The sequence below is a fragment of the Mustela lutreola genome, chromosome 14 (assembly GCF_030435805.1).
Source record: "Mustela lutreola isolate mMusLut2 chromosome 14, mMusLut2.pri, whole genome shotgun sequence".
NCBI classification, from domain to species: domain Eukaryota; kingdom Metazoa; phylum Chordata; class Mammalia; order Carnivora; family Mustelidae; genus Mustela; species Mustela lutreola.
The window spans coordinates 50,500,054-50,523,686 of record NC_081303.1 but is presented as its reverse complement, the minus strand read 5'-3'; the positions used below and the strand labels follow the sequence as shown (position 1 = coordinate 50,523,686).

At 58.8% G+C, this 23,633-nt stretch overlaps 1 protein-coding gene across 1 annotated transcript in view; it reads right to left on the bottom strand.

Annotated features, from left to right (window-relative positions):
* Positions 1-23,272, bottom strand: part of CNTN2 (contactin 2) — a 33,058-nt gene extending 9,786 nt beyond the window's left edge. Inside the window, exons 1-16 of the mRNA XM_059146366.1 lie at positions 22,996-23,272; positions 13,860-14,015; positions 9,599-9,743; positions 9,295-9,470; positions 9,046-9,141; positions 8,455-8,664; positions 8,069-8,168; positions 6,339-6,514; positions 5,805-5,941; positions 5,214-5,343; positions 3,430-3,580; positions 3,175-3,302; positions 2,670-2,845; positions 2,036-2,156; positions 1,333-1,491; positions 769-918 (exon numbers count right to left, since the gene is read on the bottom strand). Of these exons, the coding sequence (XP_059002349.1) occupies positions 769-918; positions 1,333-1,491; positions 2,036-2,156; positions 2,670-2,845; positions 3,175-3,302; positions 3,430-3,580; positions 5,214-5,343; positions 5,805-5,941; positions 6,339-6,514; positions 8,069-8,168; positions 8,455-8,664; positions 9,046-9,141; positions 9,295-9,470; positions 9,599-9,743; positions 13,860-14,015; positions 22,996-23,221 (2,437 nt within the window). The 5' untranslated portion in view covers positions 23,222-23,272. The remainder of the gene's footprint in view (positions 1-768; positions 919-1,332; positions 1,492-2,035; positions 2,157-2,669; positions 2,846-3,174; positions 3,303-3,429; positions 3,581-5,213; positions 5,344-5,804; positions 5,942-6,338; positions 6,515-8,068; positions 8,169-8,454; positions 8,665-9,045; positions 9,142-9,294; positions 9,471-9,598; positions 9,744-13,859; positions 14,016-22,995) is intronic.
* Between the last annotated feature and the right edge of the window lie 361 nt (positions 23,273-23,633).

Below are 23,633 nucleotides of genomic sequence, written 5' to 3'. Positions count from 1 at the left end.
GCTTGGGGCTTATGGGAAGCTGTGTTTAAAGGACATAAGAAGGCAGACCCTTACTACACATGGGAGGTGGGAAGCCTGGGAGGGCGGGGAAGGGGATACGGGGTCCTGATTCCATTTGCCCATTGCAGAACCCCAAGGCTCTCATTTTGGACCTTCAGCTGTGAAAATCTGGGTGGGCAGGTGCCCCTCCTGGCTTTTCTCTCCTTCCTTCCCCTTTTAAGATGTGATACCACCTGCCTTTCAGGGAAGCTTGTGGGAAGATAGTACATTCCGCCTGCTCTAAAGGATTTAGAGACACAGACTGCTTCTCTACACACACACACCTTCCTCATTAACTGGTTTCAGCAGCTCATGCACTACCAGGAAGGACATCTGCCCATCACCCACCCCCATGGTCCTGAGTTCAAGTCCAGACTCTCCTCCAGACTTTGATTTTTCCATTAAAAAAATGCACTTAAACCTTTTATTTTGAGATCATCCTAGATTCATATGCAGTTGTAAGGCTGACTCATTTTTTTTTTTAAATGAGGAGTTTGGACTGGATGGTTCTTCTAGCCCCGACAGGCCCAGGCTGTGGCCCAGGGCAGAGTGCGTCGCGTGGAGCAGGGGCCTTGCCCTATGTCCCTTTCTCATCTGTTTTGTTAGAGTCTGAAGCCTGGTGAGCAGGGTGGAAACTCCCATAATTGCTCCTCCCCTGGCGTTCCCTTCCAGGAGGGCTTGGGGCTATGCCCAGACATGACTTCTCTTTGGGACCCCCAGTAGTCTGACCTGCTTCCTTGGTCCGGATTTTGCTAGAGGGCCCACTGGGCTCGCCGGTGCCCAGGATGTTGCTGGCTAACACCCGGAACTCATAGTCCATCCACGGCGTGAGGCCCAGCACCTGGGCGGTCTCAGCGTTGCCCTCGATGTTGGCAGGATCTGCAAAGGACCCAGAATCAGTGTGCTGGCACTGGTTAGTTAGTCGATATGGAAAGGGCAGGGACTGGGCCTGACTCACCTTGTATCCGGCCCTCATGGTGGTGCCTGCCATACTCAGTGCTCAGCACCTCTTTTAGAAAGGATGGGAAAACTACTAGAACTCCCTACCCCAGGACCTTTGCTGATGCTGTGTGCATCAGTGGGAATGCCAGAGATGGTCTGTCAACATTCCAAGGACACAGACTGAGTGCTGCTTTCTCCAGCCCTTTCCCCACTCTCTTACAGCCCATGGGACCGCCTCTCCCAAGGGTCAGGGAACTCCCTGCAGGCGGAGGACCTAAGCCTTTCCCTTTCTCAAGTTCCAGGCTCAGCCAGGCCTTATCAGCACTGACCTGGGTGGAGCCTCACACTTACTGGTGCGAACCTGCTTCCACTTCCCTGCAGGTGGAGTGCGGGCTTGCAGGGTGTACTTGGCAATGGGGCTGTGGTTGTCGAAGCCTCGGCTCCAGCTGAGCTGGACGGTGGTGTCGCCAATGTTCCTCACCACCACGCCTCCGGGGGGACCTGGTGGACCTGCATCAGGAGGGTCAGAGCACAGGGAGTCAGAACTCAGCTGCTCCAAATTTGAACCAGTCTCCTTCAGGTGGGCTCGGGCTGGTGCAATACCCAGAAGTGGACAGCAGAGGGCGCACTAAACACGCATGGGGTGGGAGGGCCAGGAATGGGGACAGCAGTGAGTGGCAGGTGCGGTCTGGGATGTTGGAGCGATGTGTCCCAGGCTGGAGGGGCTCACAGAGGCCTTCGTGCAGAGATGTGTATGGATCCCAAAGCCTGCCACCACCAGGCTTTGAAAACTGCTGGCCTCAGCAGAGTTCTCCCGCCTTAGGAAGGGGATTTTTAAAATTGTGGCTTTGGAGGAGGAATATTCTATTTAGAACCTTCAAAAAATCATGGGATAAGTTTGGCTCCGGCTCTGGGGACTTAGAAGCCCTTCTCTCTCAGAAGCCCTTCCCCCACAACTTTCTGGGAGAGGAGGGGAGTTAGGGAGCACAGGTCAGAAGAGCCCAGCCGGCCCCTGAGAGAGTGGGGGCAGGGCCGGGGTGGGAAACCCCATCACCTCGGACCAGGACTGTGGCCTCCTTGGACGCACTGTCCACCACCGTCTGGGCCATGCACGTGTACTTCCCGCCGTGACGCAGCTGGGCATTCAGGATGGTCAGATCCCCAACTGTCTCCTTCTGCACATGGGGGACAGAAATTGGGGGGGCAGGTCAGAGGAGGGGGCCCCTGCTAGTGCAGTGAGGCATGAGGTGGGGCCTGGAGTCTCCTGCTCCATTATGTCCATGGACCCCCTCGGCATCTTGGGGTTTTGGTTTGTTCAGTGGAAGGAATCCGCTTCTCCTCTGTTAGTACCACGGGACTGAACAACAGTTTGTTATGGAGACAGTCAACCATGGTCCAAGCTGATGATGTCATTTGCTTTGGGGTCAGGATGGGGAGGGAGCCTTGCTGGGTGCCTGGCATTCCAGGTTTGTTCCTAACCCTCTTCTAAATGTGTCATCTTCAGGTGGGATCCAGGGAACTGCCCATCCAAGGAAGGGGGTTCCTCCGAATCCTAGGATAGTTTGCCATCATGGCATTCCTCAGGGAATGGGGAAAGGCTCTGGAGTCGTCACGGTTAAGGACATCTTGAATCCCCTGTCTGTCCAGAAGGAGGGAGGAGCTAAGTGTTGTCTGGCTTCAGGCCTTACCGTGCTGGCCCTCCGGTAGTGCCCCCCGGGCTTATCGAGGTCGATGGGGAAGTCATCCAGGGTCCAGATGAAGGTGAGGTCCATGGTGGGGTCATGGGAGGCGTGGCACTGCAGGGTCAGGCTATCCCCCAAGTTGATGTCCGCACTCGAGGGGGCTAGGGTGATCTTGGTTGCATCTGCCAAAAGAAACGACATCCCGGGGTAGATGGAGAGGGAAGAGGCCCAGGCAGGGGCAGCAGGGCAGGGTGAGAGCATTGGTCTCTAAGCCCCGAGGAAGAGAAGAGGCAGCATGGCCACCAGGATCTTGACCTCCCAGGAGCCTCACGAGTGTGTGAGAGGGAGGCAGGAGTAGATTCTGGATGGTGGCAAGGGGTGGTCCCAAACGAAGTCCAGTCCCAGGATAGCCTCAAAACCGAATGTGGAGGAAGGTGGGAAGACAAGAGCATGGTGGCCAGGAGGGACAGGCACCCTGTGGCAGCTGAGCCACCTGCCGTCCGCCCCTCACCTCGCACAGAGAGGATGCCCGTGCTGTTGGCTTTCCCCATGAAGTTCTCAGCAAAGCAGGTGTATTTGCCTTCATCTGACCGACTGATGTTTCTTATGATCAAGGTGCCATCCGGAGTTACGGTCACTCTGCAGCAGGAACAAAACAGATCTGGCCAACTAGGGTCACACTGTCGTCGTCATCACGGGAAGGGGACTCGCCTGCACGGTGGGTGAGGAGGACCAGGGACTGGTTCAGGTGGAGGAGGGGTTGTACCTGCTGCTGTTGACCAAAATCTCGGTGCCTTTGCTCCAGAGCACCACGGCCTTCGGAGCTGCCCGGGGCTGACAGGGGATAGCGATCCCTCCGCCGCGGGCCGCAGGGATCAGACGCTTTACGGGGTTCAGCCTGAAGTCGGGGGCCAGCGCTGGAAGGAGAGGGGAGTGTCCTGCAGTCACCCAGGGAATCCTAACACAGCCCGTTGCCTGGATGAAGAGGTCCGCCAGCCCCATGCTACACCCTACGCATCCGTCGAGGCCAATCCACAAGTGACTTGCAGCAGCACCACTGCCAAAATACATGCGGAGTCCAGCCCCGGCGGGTCACCGCCCCCCAACTGCCCCCATGCTGGGCCAAGCCACCGAATCTCCTGCAGAACTACTGAAAACCCCCTAGTCCGTCTCCCTGTGTTTGCACTTTCTCTCTCCAGTCTCCTCCTCCACTCTGCGGGCTGGCGTGTCTTGGGAGAAACTCGAACACACTCAGGAAGAAGTCCCAGCCCCTCACAAGGGCTCACAGACACGACCCTACCTCTCCACCCACGTCTCACGTCACTCTCCTTCATCGATTTCTTTGATTTTTTAAAGAATTTTTATCTATTTACTTGACACAGGGAGGGAGCACAAGACGGCAAAGTAGCAGGTAGAGGGAGAAGGAGAAGCAGGCTTCCCACCGAGCAGGGAGCCCAATGCAGGGCTCGATCCCAGGACCCTGGGACCATGACCTGAGCCAAAGGCAGACGCTTAATGACTGAGCCACCCAGGTGCCCCTCTCTCCTTCATTTATTATGCTCCAATCATCTGGGCCATTTTCTCTCCTTCGAGGATACCGAAGATTTTCCAGCTTCAGGACCTTTGCACTGGCCATACATTTCAATTAAAAATCCCTCAGATCTTTGCATGGCTGGCTGCTTGTTAACACTCAGGTCACACTCCGAATGTGACTTCCTCCGAGAGGTTGAGCCACCCTATCTAACTGGCCCACCATCCTCCTACCGCTCTGCTGGTTTCTTTATACCATAATTTTCTTTCAGCTGTCCAAACTTATTTAATTACATGATTTTGTGATTGTCCCTCATTCTCCACTGGATTGTAGGTTACTGGAAGGCAGAGACCTTATTTTTCATGTTCACTCCTTAGAAGGTGTTGAAAAAATAAATATTGGTTGAAGGAACGAATATACGAATGAGTCTTAGTCAAGCTCACTACAACTTGACAAGGTAGGTATCACTATACCCATTTTGCAGATGAGAAAACCAAGGCCCCAAGCGCTCAAATCATATAACTAAGAACACTAGCATCAGCTGACATTTACTGGGCACCTGTTCGGTGAGGGCCAGGTCCTCTCTGCTTTACCTCTATCTCATTTCCTCTTCCAAACAGCCACACAAGGGTGGAAGTTCTATTGCCCACCTTTTATACATCAAGAAACCGAGACACAAAGAGATTAAGTTGCCAAAGGTTGCACAGCAGACAGGGCTGGTTTAAACACAAATCTAATTGAGTTGGTTGCCAATGATTTTTGCCCCCTTGTTTTTGCGGCAGCCAACGCTTAACGCTAATCGTGCCAGACATGGTACAAGCCAGAGACCCGTCTTCTGGAAGCTTGCAGTCGAGTGTCTCATCTCCTTTCTGCGATCCCTCTGCTCTGCTCCAAAGTCATTGGAAAATGAAGGCAAGCTGCCCCTTGCATATGTGTGTTTAGAAATGCTTCCGTTCAGAAGGCTTAAAGCCCCTGCCTGAGTGTCCCTGCCGACGTCCCCCGCCTCCCTGGGCCCGTACCTTGCACGGCCAGCTCAGCGCTGGCATAGATGGTGCCGTGTTTATTCTCTGCCACACACTGGTACATGCCGGAGTCCTCCAGGCTCAGCTTGGAGAAGCGCAGGTCGCCAGCCAGCACCTCCACACGGGACTGTACCAAAGACAGCAGGGGCAGGGCATGAGGGGGGGCCTGCAGTAGAGACTCGAGGCTGCCACTCCCTCCCCTCCCCTGTCGAGGCGACTCATTTGCCTCCAGTCCCATCTCAGGACCTCCTGGAATCCCAGGACTCGGGTCCCCCTGGGCCCCTGGATATCAGCACGCTGAAGCCAGAGGGACACGGTGACCTACTCAGGACCACACAGTGATTGTGTGACTCAGTTGTGCCTGGATCCAGGTCTCTGGGCCCTTCAGTCAGGACTCTATCTGGGTGACCATCCTGTGGCCATATGAATCTGGGGTGGAAAGAAGCACCTAGAACCACCCGGCCCGTGGTGCCTTCATAGTCCCAGAGAGACGGCCCAGGGTGGTGCAGTCAGGGAGTAAAGTCCGGAAGGTGAGGGAACCGGATGAGCGGAGCACAGCTGACATGTGGGAAGTCCCCAGTCTCCTACCTGGGAGGCCAGAGGCTCCCCGTTCCGCAGCCAGCGCACTGTGGGCCGGGGCTTGCCAGCCGCCGCACAGCCCCAACGCAGATTGGAACCGATGTCAGCCTCCATGTCTGAGATCACCTTCAGCCACTCGGGCTGAGCTGCGGGGCAGCAAGAGAAAGGCCTGGGATGAGCTGGATGGAGCCTCCTGCTCACCATGGACCCGGATTTGAGGGCTGCAGTTCCTGTGACAGACAGCAGAGGGCGCCCTCGGCATTCCACAACAAGGTCGCGGGAGAAGCAGGCTGAAGAAAGTGGGCCCTTGCCGTCTGTGTCGGAGCTGTTTGAGCAACTTAAAAGCATTCCAAAGCCTTCCATGTGCTCTCTGCACCCCTAAGTGAGGCTCTGAGTGTCTGTTTCTTCTGTTTCCACACCCAGTGCAATCCTGGGGTGGGAAGGCTTAAGCCAGGGACCACCCGGGGCCCCTCCCTGACTTTCGGATCTGCTTCCTAGGGGAGCAAGAGTGAAGGCAGGGGGAGGGGTGTCCCGGCTGTGTACCCTGCACGATGATGCGGCCCTGGACGGTGTCGCGGCCCTTGGAGTTCTCCGCCTCACACTCGTAGGTGCCCTCGTCCTCGAAGCTGACGCTGGGTATCTGCAGGGTGGGCTCGGCGGTGGCCCACTGGGGGGACAAGGAGCCGTCCACTTTGCGCCACTTGATCTGGGGCACGGGGCTGGCAGAGGAAACAAAGCCAGAGCGGGTGGGCTGCGCTAGGCAGACTCCCTAGTGCCCGCAGATTCTCCCGCACTTGGGAGGTGCTGGGCAGGTGGGGATGGGGAGAAGGCTGGAGGGAGAGAGGCAAGAGGGGAGGGCGGGGCCTCTCGCAGGTAGGCTCAGAGCTCAGGCAGGGGAGAAGCAGAAAGTAGGGTTCCTCTGTCTCCTCTCCCCTGCAGTACTTCGATACCAGTAACCTTCCTTGTGTCTGTACCCTGAAGCTGGCTTGCCCTCCCTGCCCCCCCCCTGCACTGGCCACTGAGCCTCTTCTGGGACAGCCTTCCTCAGCAGTGGCCTGTGACCTGGGGCTCTGTGGGTCCCCTTCCCCCTCTCCCCAACAGACCTTGCCTTTACTTTTCAAAAGGGCTCTACTTATTAGTAACTTGTGTACTAAAACGGACTAAGGTATCAGTGAGTCTGAAAGGGTTAATATATTAATCGTCCATGTACTTTTTTTTTTTTTTAAAATAGGTTCCACACCCAATGTCCAGTGTGGAGCCCAATATGGGGCTCAAACCCAGGACCCTGAGAGCAAGACCTGGGCTGAGATCAAGAGTCAGACACCTAACGGATTGAGGCAACCAGGCGGCCCCACGTGCTTTAAATATGAATTTTCTGGAAGCCCAATAGCTTTTCACAAAACAGGGACATCCTGGGTATCCACAGGAGACATGAGGAAACAGAACCAGTGTGCAAATCACACTGTTCTCCAAACATTTGTTGAGCACCTGCTATTTGCTTAGCCCTGTTCCAGTGAATCCTTTCTCTGGGAGAGCAGGATTTCTATTGCAGTTTTTATAAAAAGGACTGTCAGGGGTGCCTGGGTGGCTCAGCGGGTTAAGCCTCTGCCTTCGGCCTAGGTCATGATCCCAGTGTCCTGGGATCGAGCCCCGCATCGGGCTCTCTGCTCAGGAGGGAGCCTGCTTCCCACTCTCTCTCCGCCTACCTCTCTGCCTACTTGTGATCTCTCTCTCTCTGTCAAATAAATAAATAAAATCTTAAAAGAGAGAGAGAGAACTGTCAGCATGCGTAGAACGCTCACTAAATGCCAGGCACTGTTCTAGACATGTCACGTGTGTTAACCCACTTAATCCTTGGAACAACCCTGCGATGCAGGTACTTTTTATGACAGTTCCCATGTACAAATGAGGATGCAGAAGCACAGAGAGGTTAAGTAGTTTACCCATGGCCTCGCAGCCAGCCAGGGACGGAACCAGGACTTGAACCAGGCAGGCCAGGTTGGGGTTCATGCATGGTGCTCCCTGCCTTCAGCCTGGGATGCTGCCCAGGCTGTCCCCTGAGCCCATGCCCTTTTGCTGGGAGCCTCCAGTGTGTATCAGGCCCCTGACATCATGATGCTTTGCTCAGAGAGACTGTGCTCATGAGGGGTGGTCCCTACCCACTGCCCCCTCTCTGCTAGACTCTGCCTGCCCTCTCCCTGGGGTCCTGCGGGCCCCCAAGGGGCTCTGACAAGGTGCGCCCTGGCCTGCCCCCTCCCTCCTCCACCACTCACTTCCCAAAGGCGAAGCACTCCAGGGTGACTTGCTGCCCTACTAGTGCATAGGTCTCTGCCGGGAACCGGGCCTTGATGCTGGGTGCGAAGAGCCTGGGATCTGGGGAGAGAGGGAGTTTGCTGACCAGACGCAAGTGATGCGGGCCAGATGCTCGTGGGCTTCGAACTGCAGCATGGCTCAGAGCCGACTCCTTCTTGACCCCTTTTCCCCCTACCTGGGGGCCTGGGCAAGGGTCTTGGGCCCTGCAGCAGGAGGACCCAGAGATCCAGGCCCCAGACCCTGGGCTCTGTGAGCCCCCTTCCCACCCTCTGAGAGGAACCCTCTTTTCCCAATGTCCGCCAACCCTTCCAGCTCTCTGCTCCCCACCATGCCCCCCGACCCTGACCTTCCGCAGCCAGGTTGAGCTGAGCGAACTTGCTGAAGACGCTCTTGGTGGAGAAGTCCATGTGACTGGTGGCCAGACAGGAGTAGTTGCCCAGGTCTGAGGCGTTGGTCCGGGCAATGTACAGGTTCCCCGTGGTCTGAGACACGAAGTGACGCCCGTCCGTCGGGATGAAGTTGGGGAACTCGTTGAGGAGCCAGCGGTAGGACAGGCCTATAGATAGGACATGGGGAGATTGAGGAAACCATGGGGTGGTAGGCTAAGGGGGCAGCCATGGGGAGGACCCTCGGCGTGCCGGTGGGGATCTCTAGACCTAGTCCCCAGGGCTCCGGTCTCCGAGCTGGCACTGAGGGGAACCCTAGGAAAAAAAATGTGGCCTTGCTCCTGCTCTTGGGGTGCTCCCAGTCTGAAGGCAGGGGGAGGGGGCCCAGAGCTAGAAAATGGCAGACCGTGAAGGAAACACAAAATCGTTTTAGGCAGGGGAGCCAGGGGGTCTGTGTTCCCAAGGGTTCCTCACCATCTTTTACTCCAGCCCTGGGTGGCTGGAGGTCCCTGCTGTGCCCTGCCTAACCATGGGCCAGGGGCCCGGCTCACCTGGGTAGTGGGCGGGCGGGTTACAGGGCAGCATCACACCCCAGCCTTCGTGGGTTTTCACTGGGTCTCGCTCCTCTTTGGAGAATTCCTGCAGAACTAGAGATAAAGACCGGGCACTTGGGCACCGTCCTCCAAGACTGGGGGCCTCTCCCCAGCCGGCCTCCATGGGAAATAGTCCCTGCCCTTTCTGGACACCCTTCCCAGCCCCCTATGGCCCTCCCCAGAAGTGCAGCCCTCCATGGGTCTCACAGCCGAAGCGGAGGACAGCCTCTCTGCTGACGACGGTGCCCACTGGGTTGGAGGCCAGGCACTGGTAGACGCCGGCGTCCTGGGCCTTGGTGGGGTTCATGATGACCAGGTTGCCCCCCACCAGCTGGTGGCGGGAGCCGGGCTCCAGCTTCATCTCTGTACCGTTCATCTTCCACCTGCAGCGGGGGGCAGACGGGGAGCCTCCTGAGTCCTGCTTGGCCGCACCCAGCCTGGGGGCAGGGCTGGGGTGAGGAAGAGCTGCACGACTGCCCGGGGCCTCCAGCGCCCACGGTGGGGGGCTCACCTATAGGTGGCTGGAGGGCTGGCCCGGGCACGGCATGCCAGCGTCACCTTCTCCTCCGTGGACTCCTCTGGGAATAGCAGGCCGAGAGGTTGATCTTCGAAGACTGGCCCAAAGGTGGCCGGGGATCCCCGGGCTGAACTCCGAGCTGTAGATGGGGGACACCACCAGAGGCCTTAGGGCCTAGGGCCCAATAGAGCAGTGCTGTCCCACAGGACATTCTTCGAGGATGGCAAGATGCCATTTTCTGCACTGCCCAATATCGTAGCCACGAGCCCCAGCCTTCAAGCCCTCCAAATGTGGCCAGTGCAGCCAAGGAACCCAATTTAAAATTTTCTTTCATTTTAATTAATTGAAACCTGTATTTCAGCAGGCCGGGCAGGCCCCAGTTGGCCAAATTAGTTGAGTAAATCACCCCTCCCACACTCAGGTATGGAGCACCTGCTGTGTACCTAACACCAGACTAGACCGTGTTGCAAAAATGAATAAGACACAGTCCCTCTTCCTCGAGGGGCCTGCAGTCCAGGGAGGGAGACAGAGGAGGACAGGACAAGGTGCTGAGAGCTGTGGCCGCAGCTGGGTGCGGGGGCCCTCGGGGCAGAGGGAGCTGATCTGTATGTGTGAGAGGCCTGGGAAGTCATGGGCCAAAGAGACGGGGAGAGGATGTGTGTCCCTGGGGCCTGATGGTCCTTCTGGGCCCATGGCACATGCTCCGGCTCGTGGCCTCTTACTGGCCATGACGGAGCCCTTCTGAGCCTCAACAGCTCCACCTGTGAAATGGAGCGAATACGAACTGGCCACCCAGGGTCTGGAAGAGGGCTCACTCAGTCTGGCCCACGCTGTGTGCTCTGGAAATGTCTGTGGGACCCAGGCATGGAGCAAGGTGGAGGGTACGGGGAGAAGGAAAGGCTTATGGGATGGGCATGCAGGTAGCCTTGGGGGGCATTTTTATACCATTCTGCTGTGGCAATTGAAGAAAGGCCCTGGAGACAGCATGACTCGCTTGTGGTCACAAGGCAAGTCTGTGGCACACGCAGGTCTAGACCCCAGTCTCCCGAGTTTGCTGAGCACATGGGTGTCGCTGGTGCAACTGGAGTTCTCGTGCCCGGCCCCCTGTCAGGGCGGATGCCTCTTTCTCCAGCCAGCATTGTTCCACGCCAGCAGGGCGGGGGACACCGAGGCACAGAGGGCAGTGTTTCACACCTTCCTTCCCACGGGGGCTCTGCTCGCTCATTCGTGGGGCCCCGTCATGCTTTGCCTCTGTGGTGTCGGGCAGGAGCCAGGCCACCCCTAATTGGCTCCTACCCCTCAATGCAGCTGGTTTCAGGCCCTCCCTGGTGGGTCGGGGGATCCCCATTAAACAATTAGTGTATCCAGCTGCTGGCCCGTTCCAGGGGTGGGGGACGCACACTCCCATGTCACAGCTGAGGCCCAGCCCTGGACCTCGGGGGAGGAGGGCAGCTGTTAAGCAGCTCTCTGAATGAGGAAGGAGGCAGGACTTCCTGAAATAGCATCCCCCATCGCCCTCCCCGCCGCCCCAGGCCTCAGAGGCGGCAGCCGGGGTGCCAGCATCATCTCGGTTGGAGAGCCCCACTTAATCCCAAGTTAATGATGGTGGTGGAGAGTAGGGACCCCTGCCCCAGCTGGGACGGCCCCAATGGGCGGGGAAGGAGGGCTGGCGGGGGTGGCCGGGCTGCTGGGAGCCACTGGGAGCCACCTCGTGTTATAAGCGCTTCCAGTAACTCTGGGGATGGCGGGGGGTGGTGACGGGGCCTGGGGTGCACTGAGGCTTTGAGACTGGCTTTCTTCCAGAAAAAGCTTTGTCCTTTGCACTCAGCCACATATGCACCCTCGGCCCAGGGTCCACCCACATGTCTTGCCCACACATACTTCCTTACATGCACACACGCGTGCACGCACACACACACACTTACCTCTCTGAGCAACTCCCATAGTCAGAAACACATTCATGCACACATCTGTGCCCACGCACGCCCAGCTACAAACGTCTGTGTGTGCTTATTTACACACACACACACGCATTCATACTGATAAAAACAGGGGCCTTTTACCGAGTGCTTACTCTGGATCGGATGCCACACTCTGTATTTCCTCGCCTAACCGCTTTATGAGACAGGCACTGACATTTCCTTACTTCCCTCATGTGGAAACTGAGATGTAGGAAAGTTCAGGAACTTGCCCCACATCGCACAGCGAGGAGGAGCGGATTGGGGATTCGGAGCCCGGCCAGCTGTGCCTGTGGCCCGTGTCCTCAGCCACAGCGGCTGTGATTCTTTCCCCGGGTTCCCATCAGAGCCTTCCGAGGCCTTGTCCTCCCCCACCTCACCCGGAGGTGCCTCGTGGGCGCTCCCTCTGGAGGGCAGCTGGGGCCGGGAGCCATCGCTCTCGCTGGAAGGCTTTCCACACGCATCCGTCATCCCCCCAAACGCAGCACCCGGTCCAGGCAACAACTCGCTGGCATTGGCACTCTCTTAAACATCCACAAACACACTCTCCTTCATCCCACACCTTCCTCTGAGGCTACACACACACACACACACACACACACACACACGCACGCACGCGCGCGCCCTCCCTTGCTGCCTGTGTTTCATATTCTGATGCGGATTCCCTGTCCAGGCAACTCTTCGCCACCAAACATGGGCATCTGGAAGCCCAGAGGAAGGGGCAGGAGCACCGAGAATGTGGAGGGGCCTCCTGGCCACCTTTCCTGGCCTGGGTGCCTGGGACCCACGGCTGCTTCTCCAGAGCAGGGTAGTGAGTGGAGACAGCTTTTTCTGGGAGGGGGGAGAGCCAGTGATGGATGTTCCATGCGGGGATGGGCCCCCCCCTTCCCTGGGCCTTTGTGCATCTCTAGGTCTAAAAGTCTGGCTGCTGCCCACACCCCTGCCTCAGGTGTTGTGGTCCCAGCCCTAGTGGTCCCCAATGGGGTGGGGCAGTGCTGATGCCCCACCCCCCCATGCCTCTCCTCTACTGTCTGGGGGGGGGGGGCGGTAGCCATCGGGCGTGGGGTGTGTGGTGGCTGTCTGCTGCTCTGTGCAGCTGGTTTCCGCCCAGCCGCTGCTCTGTCCCTGCCCGGGGGGTGAGGGTGCTGGGAGGCTCCGTGGGGGCCTCTGGGTCAATCCCGCTTCCCTGCAGCCTCAGGGATCTGGGTGCAGGCCTGGAAGGCAGTTAGGAGGTAATGAGAGCATCTGAAAGTGTGCCAGTGGAATCCTCCCCAGTGAGAGGGAGAGAGAACCTAAAATGTGCTCTGGAACCGGGTGGGGGAGGAGGGAGGGAGGGAGGAGAGTGAGGGCTCTTTCTCCCAAGGACGTCTTTATAGAGGAAAAAAAGCATCTCTGGATCTGGGCCGGGGGTCAGGACAGAGAGGGCAAGTGGTGGTCCCAACAGGCCCCTCCGAGCAGCGGGGGACCACCCTCCAGCTCCCGGAAGGGCTGGGTCTCCAGCCCCTCCTTCCCCACGGGCTCCCCAGGGGCCGGCCAGCCTGGGTCTGGGCCCGCGGTGCCCTCTCCTGCCGGCCTCCCTCCCGTGCTCTCCGTACCTCCTACCCCACGGCAGCCCTGCCATGAGAACTCTTGCTGGCTCCCCCCACCCCGGCCTTCTGCCTCAGGCACCCCCCGCTTTGTCTCATGTCTTCTCAGGTCCTGCACTCAGTCCGTCTGTCAGGCTGCAGCGGGGCCCTGGGGAGCCCTCCTAGCGTTTTGTGGTGTCGATCCCTGTCTCCTCATGTGACAGGATGCTAGAGCGGTATGAACCAATAGAACTTTCTGTGGCGATGGAAATGTCTGTCAACTGCGCTATCCAACATGGTTATTAGCCCTTGAAACGTGGCTTGTACAACTGAAAGACTAATTGTAGAATTTAATTTCATCTCGGTTTGAATCGTTCCATGTGGCTGTGGCTACCCCGTTACAGGACAGCGCAGCTCCTTAGGGGGCTCAGCTCGAAGACAAGACCACAGAGATCTGAGAGCGCCACAGTCTCGCTGTGTGGCCCAAGGCACGCCTCGCCCTCTGTGCATCGTGCTGCTTTCATCTCTATTCTGGTGGAGACCGTTCCCTCTCACCTCGAAGGGAAGGGAAGAGCCACAAATGGGAAAATTTTAGCAAGGAAACAGCCTTAAAAATCTAAGTGCCACAGCACGGGAGAGTCCATGATTTCTGAAGTCATCACTAAAATAATAGCAATGACAGAGCAGTATAATCATCGTGCTGGGCCCCGGAGCCCAGAGGAGACCTCCTACCTGGAGAGGAGACGAGGGCCACAGCGACCAGAAGCAGCAGGTGTGACTTCCTCCTGGTGGGTGTCCCCATGGTGGACGTGCTGGGCGGAGATCGGGAGCTGAGGAGAGGAGGCTCAGCCCAGCCTGGGGAGAGTCCAGCTGGAGGCTGAGAAGGACCTGGGGAGGCAGAGGTTGTGGAGGACTCTGAGCCTCGGAGCACCCCTCCTGGCTCCCTCCTCGCTCCTTGGTAAGTGGGCAGAGCTTTTCCCCCAGCCTGGGGAGAGGCAGGATTGCTGTAATTGCTACGCATTCACCCGCCCCAGGCCCCCAGGGGAAGGGGCTTGGCTGTTCCGGGGGAGCTCTTCCCGGCTGAGTGCCTCCTAGAGGCCCCCCGGGAGTCTGGCTCTGCCCGGTACCTGCCCCCCCCCACCTCCCCTACAGCCAGCGGGGGGTTTGCTCAGGAAGTGAGAGCAGTGGCTAATTGGGAGGCAAGAACCCACCTGCCCCTCGCTTGATTCAGGGTCCAGATGAGAACAGGGCCATGCCTGGGTGTGGGGAACATCTCCCTCCTCCAGCGTTTGGGGCCCAATTTCCCCTGCCCCACCCCCACAGCTGCCTGGGTTGGGGGTGGCGAGAAGCCCCTTTGGGGGCGGCATTAAGTCTCTGGGGTCTTCCTTGTTTTTCTAGCAGTGAGGAGTTTCACTGGTTTATTCACACCCTCTCTCCTGGACCCCAGGTCCCTAGCCTTGGCCACACCAGCAGTGCCTCCAGCTGGAAGGGCTGATGGGCCTCCACAGGCCCTCTAGGATCCAGGAGTTAATGTGGCTCCCAAAGGAGCCTTCCTGTTATACAGACACTTGGTTAAATCCTGGAGCTCTGAAACACCCGTTCCCCGGGCGGGGGCACTCAGAGCTAGTCAGAGCTCCCCTCGGCCAAGAGGCCAGAGGGGGCCTCATCCTGAGAGGGGCGCGAGGGGCCAGCCCTTCCGCCGGCTCCACGTCTCCAGGCGGACGTTCTGAGTTCGGGGCTCCCAGGGCTCCCTGTCAGAGCCGCTGAGGAAAGTAGATAACCCAGATGCAGATTCTGCTTCTCTGCCCTGCACCTTTCCAGAAGCCTGAGAAGGGGGAGGGGGCGGAGACTGAGGCAAGACCATCTCTGGGTCTGAGTGTCTTTTCCTCTGTAAAGCAGGTGCTGTAAGGTCCCCTCCAGCTCTGCGACGCTCCCAGAGAGTGTAGCATGGCTGAGGGACTGGGGATGCTGTCCCCTGGATGGGAGTGGGGGGGGATGGGGGGTGCTGCTTCTGGGGAGTGGGGGCAGGGTGGCGGCAGTGGGGGCAGGGGAGGCTGCAGATGACCCCCTAGTCTGCCCCCAGGGTCAGCGCGGGGTCTGAAGACCCAACACAAGACCAGGATCTCCCAGCCTTCATGCTCTATTCCTTCAGAAAGAAGGGGCTCCCAACCCCCTTTAAACCTCAGCATCTGGCCCCTGGCAACCTTTCCCTGCCTCCTGAGGAGCTGGAGGAGGGAGGGGGAGAACTGGCCCCAGGGCATCAGGGAGGCTTGGGGCTGGGTGTCCGTGGGGGGGAGGGAGTGTTGGGGGGGAGTTGGGGGGGTGGGGGAGCGATGTTCAAACATGTGGCTCTCCCTCCTCTGCCCCAAGCCCAGCCTCATATCCACTTCCCTTTGTCAGGAAGGGGCCCAGGTGCCGTCTCTCCGTGACCTGGCACCCCCCTTCTGTTCTTGCCACTTTCAGTTCCAGAATTGAGCCCAGAAACTCTGCCCTTGCCAGGGAGCCCCTCAGAGACCCCCACAGGCACACAGTTAGACTTCGGCTGGGCTCGTGGCTAGACCCTTGGCGCCCCCTCATGGAGGTGCCTCCATTCCAAGCCTGGGAGCTCCTTCATCTCGGTCCCGCCAGTGCCTAGCAAAGTGCCCCTCGAACAGTGGCTGTGATTGTGAGTCGCCTTTGACTGAAGGCGGGCAGCTGTGGCCAGATCCTCGAGCAGCCAGCGACACACTCGGTCACATACTCCCACTCTCGCATAGCTGATTCGGGGGCGCCGGGCTTCGGTGCTCCCCAGGGGCTGCAGGAGGGCCAGCGCCCCAGGGCACACACACTCACACACTCTCTCCTCCTCATAGTCACACACTCATGACACACTCAGACTCTCTCGGACACTCGCAGGTATGCATGCACACTCTGCCTCTTCGTCTCACATACTCTCTCAGACACTTTTACACACTTTCACACTTACTCCCACTCTTCCCCACACACCTTCACATACACACACACACCTTTACACACACATACTCTCTCTCCCTCTCTTTCTCTCTCTCATACACACACTTCACACACACACACACACACACACACACACACACACATATACTCTCAGGTCTCTAAGGTCAGCAGGGTGTTTACTCATGGAAGAATCTAGAAGTATAGCCTTGGAAGCTCTCCTTCTGATAGGGAGCCGGTGGGGCACTGCAAGCCAGCCAAGGCTTTGGAATCCACAGACGACGGGAGTCAGTGATCTGCCCTCCTGCCCTCACAGCTCTGAGAGCCTGGCCATCTTATTCCTCCTGGTGGAAGCTCGGTTTTGCTCACCTACCAAGTGGACGTTGTAGCACTAACGTTCCAGGGCTGTTCTGAATGGGAACTGAGGTGAGGGAGCGCCCTGCAGGAGTCTGGGGCCGTTTGGACTTGCTTTGCGGTCACGTTTCAGATGGGGGAATGGAGAGAGAGGTTGGGGCTCCAGATTCGTTCCCCATTTCAGCCCGAGCAGGAACTACTTGTGTCTGCTTTAGCTACTGGAAGTTCCCTTTAAACAAAGGGTTCCACGGTTCCAAAAAGTTTGAAAACGCCTCTTGGCGCTGGTGCAGCACGTCCTGGAGTCTGGCACGAAGAAGGTGCTCCATCATCGTTTGCCTCCTGCCCTTTGTCTGCCCGCCAGTCCCGGAGCTCGGGGAGCGGGCGGGGTGCGCGCTCAGGGAGGAGCTGGGCTCCAGGCGCTCGTCTGTCCTGAGTGTGCCAAGCAAAGCAGGGACAGATGACCAAGGGAGCTGGGGCTGGAGACTCCGGGGGCAGGAGTCTGCTGCTGCCCACCAGCAGTGGTGGGGAGCACGCGTGTGTGCACGTGTGTGCATGCGCAGGTATGTGATGTTTATTTGCATCTCTGTGTCCCCGTATGTATGTGTGGGCTGGTCTCTGTGTGTACCTGCATCTGTGTCTGTTCGTGGGTATGTCTGGTGTGTGTGTGTGAAAGTGTATGTGTGTGTGCATGTGTGTGTCCCCACCCAGCACAGGGTGTGACGACCCAGTTCCTGCCTTGTTTCTTTGTGAGCCGCCAGGAGGATCACTCACCCGGGAGCACTTGTCACCCGTCACAGCGGTCAGAATTACCTGTTAGTGCTTGCCATGGGCGTCCGCCACGAGTAACACAATCCCACTGCTCATTCCCAGTTCAGTTTAATGCAGACTTTCATCAGTCACCTCGGGCGGATGGGCCCTGGGTAGCCTCTGGGGACTAAGACCTGCCTCAGAAGGGACAGCCCTCCTCCTTGGGGAGGGGCTGGGATTGAGGACCTGCAGGAGTTGTCTTTGGGGAGCACTAGGGACCAGTCAGGCCAATCAGATGTACATTGCCTCCACTGGTGCCAAGGACTTGTGTGAATACATGCACACACACACACACACACGCACGCATGCACAGGCGCACACACATGCAGAGAGCCTGGGTCAACTGCCTCCCTGAAGATGAGGCAACTAGCATCAAGTTTTCCCTTTCCCTTCCAATGTTTATTACGGGTGCCAGGCATAGTGCTAAGCACCGGGGAGGCAGTAATGAAAACACTGCCTTTGCAGAGCTTCCTGACCCACTAAGCGTGCCCCAGTCAATCCCTGTGCCATCTGCCCTATGACACATTCTAGAATGCCCAGGAGGGAGGAGGCCTTTTTGTTGTGAGCAAGGCAGCAGTGGAGCTATGCCAGGCCCAGAGCCGGCCCTCTGAGCCCGGAGCCAGCCAAGCCTGGCCCAGGCCAGCTGTCCCAGTGCAGGGGTGCATGCTGGTGCAGGCTGGCACAGGCGGGCACAGGCTGGCACCATTAGGGGCTGGTCCTTTGCGGCGGCGGTGGCACACGGGAGAATGGGCTGCTTGGGGGTTCAGGGGCACCAGGGGGAGTGGGCTGAATTGCTGGGTGTGGGAAACCAAGGACCTGGGGGACAGCCATGGGATGGAAAGCTGCGAGCCAGACTTTCAACACGGGACGGAGTTTTCTGGGCTGAGGACCCCTGTGCAGAACTAACTAGAAAATGACAGATACGCTCTGCCTGGATGCTAGACATCCAGCTCCTGGCCCTGACTCTGTCTCTCCTTCCCCTGGATAATGGAGATTTGAGTACTGAGGGGTTTGGTGACGTTCAGATGGTGCTGGTCAGATAAGGGGCAGTTTGGAGCTAGGTTGAGGGCAGAGACTGAGTGACTTATTATAAGCCAGGAAGCACTGCGGGGGCCCGGCCCTTCAGCTGCCCACCATCCTCCATTCCGCAGCACAGTCGCCAGCAGGGTGGGCTCTCGGGCCGACTGGCCTGGCCCTTAATAACTAGTGTAATGTTACTACACGACTAACCAGCATAGCCCTAGCTCTTCCATTCATTACTTACTCTCTCCAAGCCTCAGTTTCCCACCTGCAAAATGGGGATGAGAAGGGATTCTGGGGAGGTCAGCAGCCGGCCTGGCCATAGTGGGTGCTCAGAAAAGATCAGATCTTACACCGAGAACCCTCAAGGGACCTCCAGCATGGGCCCCAGCACTCTGAGGGGCACAGACAGACGCCCCCCAGTCAGACTCACTCCTACACAGTCATGACTTTCGGGCGGCACTCACAAATGTGTGGGACACACACAGGCGACCATGGTCTCTCTGGGAAGGTGCCTTCCTCCCCTCCGCCCCATAGGTGCTGCCGGCCCCAGGCAAGTAGCAGCAAGCAGGCTACTCGAGACAGGGCACAAGCACATAGAACCACACCCAAATGTGGCGTGTTCGGGAGGGCACCTGGTGGGGACAGGCACACGGGCGCTCCCAGCAGGCCCTGCTCCTCGACCACCCCCACCTCCCACCTGCAGGTCCAGGAAGGGGGGGGGCACTCTGCCTAGAGAGGGAAGTACCACCTGGGATAGGGTCATGGTCCTGCAGGAAGGTCTGAACCACTCCACACCTATCTGGAAAGACAGGGGTCTGCAGTGGCCTGGTGGGGCCACAGGCCAGGCAGGGCCAGAGCTGCTGGGGGAGGAGGGCAGTGCTGGAAGGTCTTGTGAGAAAGGAAGGTGCCCTGAGCTGGAGGAGGTTCCTTAGGACGGATTTGGGGGGGAACAGGGACCTCCTCAGTCCCCAGCGGGGGATAGGGACTGGGTAGGGACAGGGGCGATGTACAGCTGGGTCTCTCCCCAGCCCCTTCTATATTCCCCCTCCCTTCTCACTCCCCAGTTTTCTCTACAGTTTCTTTGTACTAGCAGCTGGTTCGGAGCCCCTAGCCCCTCTGGGGAGAGCTGTGGCCCAGGCTTACACATCTGTCGGAGCTGTCAGCACCAGGGGAGTCTGGCCCTTCCCCTGCAGCCTGGAGGCTCTGACTCTCGTGGTCTGGCCCGCTCCCCTGGAGAGATCCCTCAGAGTGTGGAGAGGGAAAAGAGAGAGACTTACATCCTCCTGGGAGGAGCTCAGGATAAGGGGCAAGGCGTCCCCAGCTCACCTGCCAATATGCAGTGGGACAGATTGAGCAAGGGTTTGGGAGGACCATCCCTGTTTGAGAGGCCAGGAGTAAGGATGATTGTTTCAACTCCGTTCTAAAAAACCACATCAGGAAGAAATCAGTGGACCAGTTTCCCTATGTGCCCAGATCTCTGCAGAGGGGAGACTCCCCCCAGTTCCTGGACAATTTCCTGCAGGCTGGTTCAGAGCCAAGCCTGGTGGGGGCGTCTTTGGACCTGCTCCTCCCCTCTGATTAGTTTCTGCTCTGGGGCCCAGATTAACTGGGTCTCTTGGGGCGGCACTACAGGAAGGCCGCCCTCCAGCCAAACGCAGAATGGGGGGCCTCTTGATCTAGGAGGCCAGCAGACTTGGAGAGGATATGGGCTAGGGCGTAGGAGATCCAGCAGGTTCTCCTGGATGTTTGTGGGGTTGAGTGTGTGGGGGGGTGCTTGTTAGATGAGATGGGTGCTGGGGTGCACTTGGGCCTGCATGTGTCCTGGGGCAGAGGGCGCTCACTTTGGGGTGAGAGTGTCACACCTCTGCATCATCTTTGGGTAAACACAGAAACATGAGCTCACTTCATACCAAGAGAGCTCATTAAACCAAAGAAAGGGCTTACCATCAGGGCACACAGCCCATGGAAACTCTCATGAATGTTCCAGATTCCCAAAACCCCCTGTGAGGTGAGTGGGGGAGGTTGGTCTAGGTTAGGGGGGCTCAGAAGAATGAGAGGTGGCCGGCCTGCGGGACGGGCTGAGAAGGATGTCTGTCTTCTTATGAGTCACTCCCTGTTACCTTTTGAAAAAGCATAACTTGAGGCTGGAAGGAATTTAGAAGGCCGTCCATGCCACCTCTGCCTGCAGTCAGGGCTGTGGACCAGACCCCAAACAGTCCCTGGGGAGGACTGCCCCGCCCCCTCGTGGCTCATCTTCCTGGCTAGGAGGTGTCTCTAGCAGTCTGACTTCAAGCCTTCCTGCTGCACTGGCATTTTCTTTGCTCTGGTCCTTCTTTCCCTGTGTATGGCCCATCTCTTGCTCGGGCCCCTGGTTCTGCCCTGGGACTCTCCCCTAGATCACCAATATCACCCACATTCAAGTTTAGAGATCATCTCTGAGATGATGATCAAACATTTGGCTTGAGGACATGCGAGGGGGCTTGGGGGGGCCCACATCCTCCCACGCACCCCAAATGTATTGCTTCCCTCGTGGCCTCGGGGTCAGAGAGGGTGCCATGGGGAGACCCCCTTCTGCGTACTCGCTCCTGAGGACTAAATTCGGTCAGTCAGAGACAATCTGCACAACCGTCCCGTGGAAAAGAGGCCCAGCCTACATGTGTCTCTATTTGAACAATTGCCGGCAGGGAAGGTGCTGGAAGAGAGTTGCATAAGGAGAGAAATCTGGCAGGGACAGTGGTGGGGAGGTAGGCTGAGGGCTGAGGCTGCAGGGGTGCACTCGGCCAGGGAAGGGAGTATGAGGGAAGAGCTTGGCCAGGCGGGGAGTGGAAGATGAACGGAGTGGTGGGGGGGGGGCGTGGTAAGAGAGTCGAAGGAGCAGGGGACCATCTCCAGGAACCTGTCCGTCTGGGTGTCTCTGCTTCCCTTCCCGCTGGGGAGCACCAGAAGGACAGGTGAACCACATGTGACTCTGATATTCCCTTCCCATCTGTCTCCTGCCTCCCTCTTGCCGGCTGAAGACTCCCGATAGATCCCATAGGAAATTAGGAATAACTTTGACCAGGTGGCAGAAGCCCTGCCTGAGTAGTTTTGCAGCCTGGCTAGAAAGGGGTTAACTGGTGAGGCACCCTGGAGAGGGGCTTGGATGCTGCCTGGGGGCAGAAGTCCTTCTTTGCGAGGCCAGGAGTCAGGGCACCATTTCCCTGCTCTCCCCCTAGGATCCAGGGTCCCACCAGCCTCTCCCACAGGTGGCCCACCGTTTGACCTCCAGTGGCTCATCTGGTCCCTCTGAGGGTGAATGGGAAGCTACAGGGACAGAGCATCTCTCTGGCCAGAGGGTCGGGAGATGAGCCTGAGTGTTCGAGGTTTGAGGTTTCGGCCCAGAAGGAGATTAGGAGCCCCCTGAGGGACAGGGTTATTCGGGCTCTCCTTCTCCGCCCCCCTCTGAACAGAGGGCCAAGGAAGCTGCCAGGGCTGGGAAGGGGGCTCATGGGTCTCGGGGAGTCAGGCTGAAAGGAAGGGCAGTAGGGTCTGATGATCACAGGCTGGTTGTGGAGGGGGGAACGTTAAGGGCAGGTACTTCGGGGGCCAGAGAACCTGCCCTTCTCATAGGCCACCCCTCCTGGTCTGCCTGGATTCCCAAACGTCCAGACAACCTTGACTGACAGCTTTTTCTCCCTGGGCACAAGCTCAGCCCCCAGTGTTGTGCGGCTGAAGGGTCCTCACTTTGTCCCCATGTAGCGCCAGGACGGTCCCCTTCCACAGGCACTGTGTCATCTCACCCCCTCTTTCTTGCTTCCCATCCCTGGGAATCTCTCCTGGAGAAGGCAACAGGATTCAGCTCTGGCCACCGGCTGCGGCTGCCTCCCCCATCTCTCTGGTCGGTGATGTAAGCCCCATGGTACTTTCCCTCTTTCTGGACCCTCTAAACGGAGTCCCCCTCCTTTCTCGCCAGGCCCCCTTCCTCCAAGGAAAGCCAAACTTAATGCCAATCCTTTCCTCCCACCCGTGAGGAGGACGGGAGGGATGTGGGGGAGAAGACAAGTTGGGGACGGCGGGGGGCGGGGGAGGGAAGAAAAAGAATTTCAGCCCCGGTGGCCCCGCTTCTCACCCTTGGAGATGTGACTTGCCTCAGTTTCTCCTCCCTCAGTCCCCACTCTCGGACAAGCCTTTGCCCAAACTTGAGTTCCATTCCCCCCTCTCTCTCTTCCACAGCCTCCCCCTCGAACTGAAGCAAGACTTCGCAAGAAGGTCACCCGGCAGAGGCACACTCAGGACCACCTCAAGTCTGGATGGTCAGGTTCAATTCTACCCAGGCACTCCTGGGGGGGGACGGGCAGGCCAGAGTCTGGGGCTTGGCCTCATGGATGGTCTGGCCCTGGACCCCAGCGCTGGGCAGGCCCCGGAGCCGCTGGCCTCTCTCTGGGCAGGTGCTGGTGCCGGCTGGAATTCCTGGACACTGCTGGGGTCGAGCCTCCTGGCCAGGCTCCGCCTGCCAGGCCCCTGCAGGATGCCACCCACATAGACAGGGTGGAGGGGACCTCCGGCCCACCCCCCACCCCCCAGGGGCTGGGTAAGAAGTCAGCCTGGCCTCAGCCTGCGGGAGCTCCTGCTCTGCCCCTGCCCCCTCCCAAGTTGCAAGGAAACTGAGCCGGAGCCCTTGAGCCTGGCCCCAGCAGCGCCCGGAACCCCCACCCCCTCCTCGGGGCCGGAGGAGACAAAAGCAGTTGGCACATACCTGGGGTGAAGGAAGGGTGTTGGCTGGGGCAGGTGGACGCTGCCCGAGGCGGTGCGCCGGAGCCAGCCCGGCCTCCGGCCCCCGGGGCCGCCCTTCTCTCCGCCCCTGCTCGCCTCGGCCGCTCGCCGCGGTCCCGGTGCGGCGGTGGCGGCCGCGGTGGCGGTGGCGGCGGTGGCGGGCGAGGGCGCCTGTGTGTGTGTGCGCCCGCCCGGAGCCACTGCAGCATCTCTGCATCAAGATGTGCTCCTCCCTCTTCCAGGCTCCGCTCACTGGCTGGCTCCGGTCCTCAGCCGACGCTCGGGGGCCCCGGAGATGGCTTCCTTCTGCCCCCCTCCCGCCCCCTTCCCGTCCCCACCCTTCTGGCTTTACCTCATTTGCTGTCATTTAAGGACCAGGGAGCAAGCCGGGGCGCCCTCGTCTTCCATAATGCATGGGCGGCTCGGCCGCGGGGCGCTGGCTGGCCTGCCCGCCCCAGCCCCCCATCGCCGCCCAGCCCAGAGCCGAAGGGGCCCGAGAGGGGTGCGGCGGGGAGGGCAAAGAAAGCGGCTCTCGCTCCTCAGACCCTGGACACCCGCGGAGGCAAACTCTTCGCTTCCCCCAGACGCCCCCCTCCTACAGGGAGGCGTCCAGATCAGAAA